Here is a 12,779-nt window from a genome sequence, read left to right on the forward strand (position 1 = left end):
TGTTAAGTGTCTGACTCTTGATTTTAGCTCAATAATGATCTCGTGTTTCATGAGATCAAGCCCCACATTGGGCACCAAGCTGAGTATGGAGACTACTTGGGATTCTCCCTCTCCCTCTCTCTTTCTGCCCCTCTCCCACTCTCTCTCTCTCAAAATAAATAAGCAAACATTAAAAAATGTATATCATAGAATGGATCCTAAAATCATAATTTTCATTTTCTGAATCACTGAATAATTGAAATTTGGCTGTATTGATACAAATTGCTTGATAATTCATTTACCAAAACACTAAAAGTTGAGATGCCATGACTCAAGTGTTACAACTTTCTTTTCCGTTTGACTCTGAAAAACCTTTTATGAATTTACAAGTAGAAAATTTAATTTTTTATTTGAGACTTTTTCTTTGACTAAATGAAAGAATTACTAAATAGGTGATTAAATTTTTTACTTTAACTGATTTAATTTGGATTTGTATTATGTTAGTTCCTAAAATTGCAGTGTAGCATTTTCTTAGATGGAAGTGGATGGAAAGAGTAGCTTTGATGCTAGACATACTTGAGTTACAACTTCTCACCAGATCTGTAACCTTGGGCAAGTGTGTTTGAAAATCCATGATGGGCCAGGAACTGGGCTTTACTTAGTCATTTCACCTAAACCTCTTAGCAATTTTCTGAGACAGATTTGGCACATGACCCAAGGACCAATGAGGTTAAGACGCTTGGCCAAGATCACACTAATCTAGTGTTGAGATGTGGATATAAACAGCAGCTGAGTTGCTCTTTGGTTTTGTTTTCGTTTGGAATGGGTGAATGAAACCAACTGTCTTCTAATCCAAATAGAGTATCTCCTTAGAGAGACCCAGAGTCCACCAGCTTGTCTTTCCCAGACTCCTCATAAAGGTAACGATGCCCTCCAAAGGTTCACAACATGCACTCTTGGAAACACAGTTTGGCCTCTGGGAAGACCAATAGCTATTCTTTCATTGCAACAAATCAGACAAGAATCTGCCTTTAATTCTAAGATAAAATAAAAGAAAGAGAAATACCAGGAAAGTGAAGAGCTGTGCCCTGGAGCTGTGTGTGTGTGTGTGTGTGTGTGTGTGTGTGTGTTGTGGGGGGATTCCCTTTACTGCTTAAAAAATAACCAGCAAAAGCCAAATTTGTCATTCATATTTTTTCATGACTCACTAATTCCTCCTGCTGATAAGTATCAGAGTCCTCTTAAGAGTTTTCAGAGCCTCTGATCATCACTTGGAAAATGAGGAGAATAACTTCCTTGTAATATTATTGTAAAGGATTAAATGAAACAGTAAGTAAAATTACTAGCACAGTGCTTGGCGCACTGTAGACATGCTAATATTTGAGAAGGGAGCAAAAAAATACTCAAAGGAGAAAAGATGGTCTCTTCAATAAATGGTGTTGGGAAAACTGGGTATCCGTATGTAAAAGAACTCACAAAAACTGACCTGAAATGGATTAAAGACTTAAATGTTAGACATGAAACTCTTAGAAGAAAATAAAGGAAAAAAGCTTGAAGACATGGGTCACTTATTTTTAATATCAATAACCTCTAGAGACTATAGCCATTCTTCTAAAATTATTAAAAGTGTATTCTAGATAAGTAAAAGAAGATTACAGATTTCATGTGATCACAAAAGTTAGGCAAAGATTGATACATGCTTGATGTAGATCCACACTCCCTTATATGGAATTCTGAAAACCAAAATTTTTTTCTAAGGACCTAAAATTTTCCATAACTCATTTGGAAATAAAATACAATCTGAACTCATGTGACAATTAAATCCTGATCTGAACCAACGTGAAGTCTTTATTTATTTCACTTTATATGAATTTTCCTATATTTCACTTTAAATCATGAATTATTTGGTTATGAGTGCTGCCCTAGTCCCTGCTGGGAGTACTACATATATACAGCATATAGTCTACCTGACAACTCTAAAATCTAAAAAATCTCTGAATTTGGGGGCACCTAGGTGGTTCAGTCGGTTAAGCGTCCGACTTCGACTCAGGTCATGATCTCATGGTTTGTGAGTTTGAGCCCCATGTCAGGTCCTGGGCTGACAGCTCAGAGCCTGGAGCTTGCTTCAGAATCTGTGTCTCCTTCTCTCTCTGCTCTTCCCCTGCTCATGCTCTGCCTCTCTATCCTTCAAAAATAAACATTAAAAATTTTTTTAAATAAAAAACTCTGAATTTTGAAACACAACTGGCCCCAAGCTTTCTGATAAGATACTGTGGATCTTTAGTTGCTTTCGTGGACTGCTATGCTCAGGGTTTGTAAAAAGATAAATATGGATGGAATGAAACAGTATCAAAATTTTTCAATTGTTTAGAATCCCAGCAGAAGGCTGAAGAAGTTTGCCAAATGTACTTTATGCAGCTACGTTCTGGCCTTATAAAAAAGACAGCCTGTTATTTTAAGAAAGAAACCACCAAAAGACATTCAACAAGAAGAGGTAAGGGGAAACTACATTTCCTGGTAATTTTTCAATATAGTAATGAGCATCTATTAGCCTTCATTTACCACATCTTAGATATATAATGTTTTCCCTCGACCAAATTTTCCTTCTGAAAAATAGTAAGGATGCTGAACTATTTTCTAGCCATTTTCAAAAGGACATATAAAGAGTTTTATAGCATGGTAGAAAAAGTCATGTCATAATAAGTGAAAACAGAGTATATTAAATTATAAATATATTTACAGTATTTTACATTTTTTTTCATTTAAAGGTATTAAACTAAAATGTTAATAGCAGTTGTTTTTTTTGGGGTGTTGAGACCATGGATCACTAGTTTTCTCCCATCTGGACTCCAGTGAGTGTACCCTACTGTGGTATAAGTGTGCCAGGAAATATTGATCCCTTCAGACTGTGGGGTGGCTGAAGCCCTGGGGTCAGTCATCACTGTCAGCAAGCAGCTTTGACTCAAAATCCTCAAAGTGGGGGTAAAGGGTTTGGGCAGAGTGGGTACTGACAATCCACTCCTACTCCACCCTTATCCTACAGCTGGAAAGTATAAAGAACATCTAGTATTCACTGCCCGTCATCAGCAGCTGGAACGGCCTGTGGAGGGCTTAGCCTTTGGTGTGCCTATGGTCCAGAAATGCTTTGGAACAACTGATGTTCCAAGTATCCAAGGTATGCCTGGTGATGGGCATGGTGTGGGTGTGAGGAGGGAGGTAAGACACAGGACCATGACAAGTGCCACTTCAGGAAACAGCTTCAAGTCCATGCCTACTTGTGTAACAGAAACTTCTGTCCATTTGCTGTCATTGTACCCATTTAGTGGTATCCAAACTAGTCATAGTGTAGCTGCTCTCACAATATATGTGCATTCTATAGTTAGCCCTCCATCATTATTTTGAAATGCTTGTCATGGGTTGGAATCCCATATACATTACTCCTGGGGAAAATACATAATCCTTCAGGGGAAAAAAAAAACACATTTCCTCCCCAAATTTCAACATTTTGACAATGAAAGAAAATGAAGAACTATTATATTTTTAAAATATAATTTCAGCTCATAAACATTTTAAATAGTTGTTAAATTGGTTTTAGATTGTATCACCTACTTGTGCAAGTAAACCCCAAGTTGATGGTAACTATCAAGAAATGAGGAGATCATTAAGAAAACTTGACCAGGAATGGCATATTGCCATTTCAAGCATAACTCCTGATATAAATATCTTAAGTTTCCAGAAACATACTGAGGTTTCTCATTAAGAATTTATGCTAAGCAAAATAAGTCAATAAAAGAAAGACAAAAACCATATGACTTTACTCATATGTGGAATTTAAGAAATAAAACAGATGAACATAGGGGGTAAGAGAAGAAAGGGAAACAAACCACAAGAAACTCTTAATAATAGACAACAAACTGTGGGTTGATGGAGAGAGGTGGGTGTGAAATGGTCTAGATGAGTGATGGGTACTAAGGAGGGCAATTGTTGTGAAGAGCATTGGGTATTGTATGTAAGTGATGAATCACTGAATTCTACTCCTGAACCCAATATTGCATTGTATGTTAACTAACTAAAATTTAAATAAAGACTTTTAAATAATTTTACTTCAGAAATTCATATACACATTCAATATTTAACATTCTTCTATTTTGTATATTATTTCTCTTAGCACAATTCTATAATATAAAGAAAATGTAAAGATTTTTTTTCTTCAAGGACCAACATAGGTCCTAATTCTACACCAGTTTACCCCAGCGTGCCATAGAAATATTATCATTTTCTATGTGTGCTAGGACATTGTTTTAAAAGTTGAGAGTGCTGCTGTAAATGTCTCTGTTATTTAGCCAGAAGACAGAATGGGTCTCCACACCTTACAGATGGGTATTCATTTAACCATGTCTCTCAAAATACAGTCCCTTCTTGTCCACAGTCCCCTTGACCATAAGAAACAAGGAAGCTGGCAAAGTCTGTCACTTTTCCAGCTTACTTCTCTCCATAAAATCCTCCCATAAACACACTAGCATGACCTCCTATAGTCTTCATGAAGGAGACCAGCATCTTTAATCCCATTCAAGCGACATACCTCCGCCTTTGAGCTATGTTAAGCTTGCACCAAAGGCTTTTATTTATCCAACAATGGTGGACAAAGTACAGCTCAAATTGGAAAAACAGAAACAAAAACCTTAAACAAAGTGGTTTTTTTTAATTGCTGAGGATTGTTCATGGGAACAAGATATTTTGAATTTTTAATGGCAAGCTTTTCACTTGTTACAGAATATTCTGCTTCCCTGAGCACATACAATGATCAATCTATTACTTTCGTTTTTGAGGATGGAAGTTATGAGATCTATGTAGAAGACTTGGGAAAAGACCAAGAGAAAGGTAGAATATTTCCTTTTGTCTATAATGATATAATGATGACTAGTAAAGTAAAAAATAAATTTACCAAGCCATAAATAATGTATTACTTCAGACATGACACATAGATTTCATACTGTGTGCTAACTCCAATACATTGGTGGACATGCCTAAATATCACTAAGTTGAAGAGAATTCAGAAGCTTAGTGAGGATTTAATAGGAAAGGATGCTGATATTGAGAAGCGGTATCTGTTGTGAAAGATGGAAGAGGGATTCCTGGGTGGCTCAGTCAGTTAAGCATCCAACTCTTGGTTTTGGCTCAGGTCATGATCTTAGCGTTCATGGGATTGAGCCCCATGTCAGGCTCTACACTGACAGCACAGGTCAGCTTGGGGTTCTCTCTCTTTCTCTCTCTCTCTCTCTCTTTCTGCCCCTCCCCAACTTGTGCTCTCTCTCTCTCAAAATAAATAAACTTAAAAAAAATGGATGAACCGACCACATATATTTGCTACTGCTAATTACCTGCTATGTCTTTCCAGTCCTATCAATATCACCAAAGTACAATCTCAAATAAGAGAATATACCAGTGTTATGGACAATTTGTTAAATATTTTAATAATAACTGTGTTAGAGAATTCATCAGAGCATATTCATACATTTTTGAGACCTTCCTTAAAATCACAAAATTTCTTTAATTGATGTATAATAAAAGAGGATATTGTCTGACGTTATGTATTTTTTAAAACTGAAACATTTTGATAAAATTGTATCTTACTGAAGGGATTTTATGCATTCTCTTTCAGATAAGGTGTTATTCCGTTATTATGATTTCCAACCTCCCTCACGTGAAACAGGTAATTTGGAAGACTAGGTAGCTGTAGTACTTGAATTCTTGAATTTGGGGCAAGGACAAATCCAAAAATGCTCCATAAAAAAGGAAGGCAGTCTCAGAAGACTCTCTCCAGCCCAGCCCACATTCATGGTTAAATCTTAGATTCTTAGAGGATTTATTCCATCCCATCCATTTGCAGTTTAATAACTAGGATGAAGGTTTACATTTAAAAAAGATCCAGGATAATAGTGGTTTAAGCTACATAAAACTTCATTTCTATCTTAGCCAGGATGAGAATGGCAGTGCTGCTCAACAAGTTGTCCGGGGACCAGGATCCTTCTCTCTTTGTCACTCTGCCAACATCTACATGGTTCAAGATTACTTGCTACCTCAGCAATGCCCAATCAGCAGGACAGTGGAAGACAGATGCATGAATTATCTTTCCCTTTAAGGACAAAACCTTGAAGTTGCACGTGACACTACCATTCACCTCACATTGGTCAAAACTTGGTCACATTGCTACACTTAGTTACAAGAAAACAGACTGGGAAATGTTCTATTACACAAGGAGAGTAGTTGGGATATTGAAGGAAAACTATCAGTGGCTTTACATGGAGACAGGGAAGCTGACACCCAGACAAATAACCAATAGAGTCATAATTCTACAATTAGAAACCAAATAAGAAAACTAAGGAGCTTAAAAATACCCCCAAATTGTCCAATGACTCTTTAGGAGCTTAACATTACCCCCAAATTATCCGGTGACTTTTTAGTTTCATTTGGGTACAAATACTTCTATAAGACATGTTGGTTAATGAAGCAATTATTTTACATCACATCTTGGATTCTTTTCCTAGGTGTTAAATTCATTTCATTAAATTGAACTTACTTGTTCAATTCTTAGCTTTATAATTTAGATTTTTAAATTAATTTATTATTTTTAATTTACATATTTTTTTAATTGCAAGGTGATGCTGATGATGGCCATACGTTATTGGTAAATCTGAGTCCTACAAAAGACAAAGACTTCCTGCTGCATGCCAATAACAAAGAACACTCTGTGGAGGTAATAGAAATATTCACTTAACTGTCATAATTGACTCCACTCTGTTGTGCAGATTTGGGTGTTTGGCACAGTTCAAGGAAAAAGTTTTGTTTCTGCTATTGTACATAAAACACAGTTACTACTAATAACTTGCTTCTGGAATAGGGAAGGGAGGGAAATGGCATGTATAGCCTTGCTACTTAAAGTCTGGGCTCTGCCAGTAGTGCAGAATCAGCTGCGAATTTGTTAGAAATGCAGAATTTCAGGCTTCCTCAGAACTGAATGCGAATCAGTGTTTTAACAAATCTCCAGGAGACTCATATGTGCATTAAAGTTTGAAAAGTGCTACTATGTAGAATGATCTGAAATTCTATCTACTCAGCTTTAGGAACTACTTTGTTTTTCCAGGAAGCATTTCTTAATAAAATAGTTTTCTTAGGCAAATGCAAAAGTAATTTTACACTCCAAGCCTGCTAAAGGGAAAGTCATAAATATTTCCATCTGCCAAGATTTACAATTATCATTATAAATAATAATCTACATTCTAATCATAGGATTCACTACACAGCCTTTTTCAGTTAGTAAATGTTAGTATAATATTGGTCATGATGAAGAGTTACAAACATTTTGAGGAACAAACAAGCCAAAGATAGAGACCAGGAAGAAAACATAAGAGTATAATATAGATGACAAATTACATAAATACAAAATTATAAATCTAACTAATGCAGCCATGTAAGGTATTAACATAAACACTGGATGGTACCCCACATCTTCCTTAACAAATGCTCCTCAATGTATATAACAGTGTTTGGCATATATAATTACTCAATAGTAAGAGCTAACCCATACAGAACTCTCTTATATGCCAAATACCATGCTAAATGTTTTACAAGCAGTCCCCTTTAATTCTTGTAGTAATTCTATGATGGAATTATTGTTTTTGTCAGATATTACTGTATAACAAACCATTCCCAACACTTACTGGCCTGAAATAATAATCATTTATATCACTCACATGTAGAAAACAGATTAGGCTAAAAAATTGAGGCTTGAGAAGTAAAGCAATGTGCACAGGACTCAGAGATAGTACATGGCAAAAGTGGGGCACAAATCCTGAGCTGCTGTATCCAAATCCAGTCATTCTAAGCTACAAAGCATCTCAAAGTATGTAGACCATCAGTAAATTAAATTAAATCCACCCCACTTCAGCCCTCTACTAGCTTCTTCCTACCCCATTCCCATCCCCTACTTAGTAAGTAGCCTTGCTAGAAATACCAAGTTATAATTATTTCTCTTTAGTTTCTAACACAGGGAGGTGAGGTTGACTATGGATTTCCCACTCACGTACTGATTGCTTTCTTTCTTGTTTCCTCAGCTACAAAAATGTGGAAAACCATTGCCAGACCAGGCCTTCTTCCGCCTTCATAGGAAGTCTTCCAAATGTGTTTCATTTGAATGTAAGAATGACCCTGGAGTGTTTATAGGAGTAAAGGATAACCACCTTGCTCTAATTAAAGTAGAGGATCAAACTGAGTATTTTAGTACAGAGAATATCATATTTAAACTCTCTTAAACTTAATGTTATGGAAAGCTGTGGATCTTGTGTTGGATAACTCAAATAGCTACCACTGGAGAAATGATCGAGAAATAAAGAGGTAACATTCAAGGGAAATGGAGGGTATTTAGTATGCTATGGAATGTTTTTCTCATTATGTGTAAATACTTTTTTATGGTCTTTCATTTCTGCATTTTATTTCCTTCTGTATCATTACATATTCAATAGGATATTGCTAAAGAGACCTCAGAAGAGGTACAACCTGAACTTTAATTTTTTCTACTTTCAGTACAGAAAGAACTTCATATTAGAGCTGAAACCTCTGGGGAGAAGCAAGGGCCTTAATCCAAGTCTCATTTTAGACAGGGATCCATTTTAAAGAGCTACATAAAGACAAAATTTTCCCTGGTTCCAAACAATGAGTTCAAACACTAAAGCTATTGGTGAAAATACAACCAAATCTATTTGGACTGACCATTTCACAACTGGAATAAAACACCAAATTTGTTTGAAGATGCCCAAAACTTCAGATACCTACCTACATAGGTAGGCAGATAATATAAATATATGAAATGACAAAGACAGTCAAAACATTAAGAAAAATAAATCCAGTATTTGTAAAGTAAATAGTTTTGCCTCTAATTGTTTGTAAACTGCTGATTTTTTATAGACTTAGTTAAGTTTAAGCAAAGCATTCTTATATTAGGAAATGAAATAAATTTTAGTTCAGACATATAATTGAAATCATTAGGAATATCCAACAAATTAAAACGTTTTTTTAAAAGCACTGAGACACAACTTATTTTAGGACATCCAAGTACCATGGGATCCAAGTACCACAGTGAATTCAGAAATCCTCTAATCTACTACAGCCTAGATAGGACACAGGATTATCATCACAATTTCAATAACTGACTCTTCCTGATGTTTGTAGTATACTATGTCCTTCTGACCCTATTCTCCAGGGATCTATGACTTTTGATATACATATCACCCTGGACAAAATTTCTTCTAATACTTTCTTCCCATGTATACAAATGTTTTTCTTGTCCAGCTTTCCGATTACCCTACTTATTATGGCATATTTGTTTGACTTTTATTACTTCTTTATTCTTTTGACCAAATGTGTTCTTGATATACCTTTTGTGACTCCTGAGCTTCATTACAAATCACTTGATATCTGGATGCCATTTTTATTCTACTTCATCTATCTGATGTTGTAGAATTTCATATAAGCCTATTAAAGAGCAATATTTTTTTATTAAACATCTTTGCATTTTACATTACTAAAGTAATAAAATTCATACTCAACCATATAATAAGATTTTTCAACTACTAAAGGAATAGTTTTGCTTATTTTAAGGCCTTAATTCTACTATAATTTTTCCTAGGCTTAACACTGACAATAAATGATAAAACTAATGACAATACTTATAAAACGCAACTTTTTCTGAAAGTGTAGGCTTTTTAATTTTTAATTGTTGAGATCTATTAGATTATAATGCTGGTGGAACATAAGATTAAAAAGGCTGAGAATTACTGTGTGAGGGTAAGCAATTATAAACAATAATAAATCTTTCATTACATTGCCAATTTTATTATTTTTTTTGTATATTGTTTCAAGTTTCTTTTTTTTTTTCAATGTATGAAGTTTATTGTCAAATTGGTTTCCATACAACATCCAGTGCTCATCCCAAAAGGTGCCCTCCTCAATACCCATCGCCCACCCTCCCTCCCTCCCACCCCCCATCAACCCTCAGTTTGTTCTCAGTTTTTAAGAGTCTCTTATGCTTTCATTGCCAATTTTATTATGGAGACAAAAATAAACGCAGAATCTATAATATCCGCTCTGAAAAACACTAAATGTTAATCATATGCATCTCTATGATATACTTAAAATTATTGTTTTTAAGTAACCAGATATATCTATTACATTGTTTAAGTTCTTGAATAAATTATATTTTTCAAAAGTCTGTGAGGCCACGTTTTTATCATAAAATGACTCAATATTCTGAAGTTTTTAAGTGAAAGTAAGTACACTTTACTCCACCAATGTTGGTATATGGAGTAGGTCATTTGTCTGATATTTTTGGTCATTCAAAATTAAGTAAGATATTTCAGAAAAGGGATTGTCTTTTACACCTTTATATTCCCAGTGCCCATCATACTGGCCAGCACAGATGAGCTATTTGGTGACTTTTACCCCAAATCAAACAGCCAACATACACCTGCCAAAGGAAATTTAACCTGACCTCTGATCATTTAGGTATCTTTCAACCTGGTTATCTTATTTTTCATGTTCAATTCTCCTTTTCTAAAAAACACTTTGTACCATCACTATACTGAGTATTATTTGATTAAAATATTTAAATGTGTGATGGTCTTTTGTCACTTACTTTCATGTGTTTTGATGGTCGATAACACAGACATAACTGGAAGGAATTTTTCCATTTCATTGTATCAGAATAACAATTATGCCAAAACTTACTTTTCCCTCATTTTATTCATATTCATTAGATTTTTATGTATTTATTGGATACCTTGAAATACTGTCAAGAAAACTTTATTTGAATAAGTAATATGACTTAGAATTGGAAAGAAAATGAAGTAAGAGTTAAGATTCAGCGAATTTGGAAAAATGCTAATTTAATTAGAATGCAACAGCTTGACGGGGTGCCTGGGTGGCTCAGTCAGTTAAGCATCCAGCTTCAGTTCAGGTCATGATCTCGCTGTCATGGGCTCAAGTCCTATATTGGACTATGTGCTGACAGCTCAGAGCCTGGAGCCTACTTCAGATTCTGTGTCTCCCTCTCTGCCCCTTAACCACTTGTGGCATCTCTCTCTCTCTCTCTCTCTCTTTCTTACAAAAATGAACAAACATTTTTTAAAAAAAGAATGCAACAGCTTGATTAAAATCTTAAAAAATTGAATTATAACCACCACATCTGCAAAAAAAAAAAAAGCCAAAAAATAAAAACAATTTCAACCTTTATGCCTCATGCTGAGAAATTGCATGATGGATGGGAAAATCTTAAACAAGGGTACTCAAAATTCCTCCCCCATCCCCATCATACAATGACCTATACAGCCCAGAAGTCTTGTCCTCTAGCAGTTGCTCCCTTAATACATGTCATGCATATTGGACTTTGCTAGGTAGTATGAAAGCACCTCCCCCCCCCCCCCCAAAAAAAAAAACCTAAACTATGCTCCTTGTCCACATGGAACTTAAAACATGTACAATTTATGTATTAACCCCCAACTCTGCAGTACACATTTGCACAAAGGTAAGATAGATCAGTGTGAGTTTCACATTAGAGAAAGAAATAAGAGTGAATTCTCTACCCTACTACCCACCCTGATCTATTCATGTATCCATCCTCAAGGTTATGTTATATAGGTTCCTTCTACAGGTCCCAGTCAGGGTTGGGATTAGGGGGTTTAGGACTCTGAGAAATGGATGCAAGAGATAAAAGTTAAAGCCAAATTGGTAGAGATAGAATCAATGAGGTACTTCCTGTTGAGGTGCCAAGATGATGAAACACTTGTCCAAGTCCAATTATAGTCCCTAGCCCATATGGTATTCCCATAAAAAGAATGCATGAATCACTACCCAGCATAGTAAGAACATAGATTTGGGGGCACTTGGTTGGCTCAGTTGGAAGAGTCTGCAACTCTTGATCTCAGGGTCATGAGTTCAATCCTCGCATTGGGTGATGTTACATATATACATACATACATAAACAAGGAAACTAAACAATTTTTTTTTAAAAAAGAACATAGGTTTGGTTTACTGCTTACAGGCTGTGCAACTTCAGCAAATTATGTGAACTCTCTCAATCTCTGTTTATTCTCTGTAAGGTGAGAAGTTACCAAATATTGTAGTTGTTTACCTAATATCCAACACCACTATCCCCACTTTCTTAACAGGATTAAGCCTTCCCAGACTCCCATGTAGTAGATATGGTAACCACTTGACACCGTTCTGAACAATAAAATATAGGCAGGATAAAGTTTTGAGAAAAACATTTATTTATTTATTTATTTATTTGAGAGAGAGAGAAGAGAGAGCCAGCTCGAATGGGGGAAAGTGACAGAGGGAGAGAGAGAATCTTAAGCAGACTCCATGCTTAGCACAGAACTTGACATGGGGCTCGATCTCACAACCTTGGGATCATGACCTGAGCCAGAAATAAAGTCAGACACTTAACCGACTGAGCCACCTGGAGCCCCAAGAAAAACTTTTTTAAAGGGACATATTCAACTAAAATGCACTTTTTGTCTTTCACCCTCTCTGCCTTCCTCTTACCTAGACCTAGACCTAGACCTCTTACCTATATGAGGCTGAATGTAGAACAGCCAACTTCTGACCATGGGGCAATGAACATGGGGATAAAGGTCAATACATTAAAAATGGTAGGGAGGAAATATGGACGAACGCTGGTGTTGTGAACAATAATGGTGTTCTACCCAAATCCCCTTGTTGGATCCCTTTATATTGAATTCTTT

At 35.6% G+C, this 12,779-nt stretch overlaps 1 protein-coding gene across 4 annotated transcripts in view; it reads left to right on the forward strand.

Annotated features, from left to right (window-relative positions):
* IL33 (interleukin 33) overlaps positions 1–10,648 on the forward strand; it is a 38,724-nt gene extending 28,076 nt beyond the window's left edge. For 3 of the 4 annotated variants that reach the window (XM_049634509.1, XM_049634525.1, XM_049634516.1), the window contains 6 exons: positions 2,351–2,473; positions 3,023–3,154; positions 4,753–4,860; positions 5,642–5,692; positions 6,639–6,736; positions 8,094–10,648. In XM_049634509.1, coding sequence (XP_049490466.1) covers positions 2,351–2,473; positions 3,023–3,154; positions 4,753–4,860; positions 5,642–5,692; positions 6,639–6,736; positions 8,094–8,291 — 710 coding nt within the window. In that variant the 3' untranslated portion in view covers positions 8,292–10,648. The remainder of the gene's footprint in view (positions 1–2,350; positions 2,474–3,022; positions 3,155–4,752; positions 4,861–5,641; positions 5,693–6,638; positions 6,737–8,093) is intronic. The other variant, XM_049634534.1, reaches the window with a different exon arrangement.
* Positions 10,649–12,779: the final 2,131 nt, after the last annotated feature.

This window comes from Panthera uncia, chromosome D4 (assembly GCF_023721935.1).
Source record: "Panthera uncia isolate 11264 chromosome D4, Puncia_PCG_1.0, whole genome shotgun sequence".
In the NCBI taxonomy this organism is placed as follows: domain Eukaryota; kingdom Metazoa; phylum Chordata; class Mammalia; order Carnivora; family Felidae; genus Panthera; species Panthera uncia.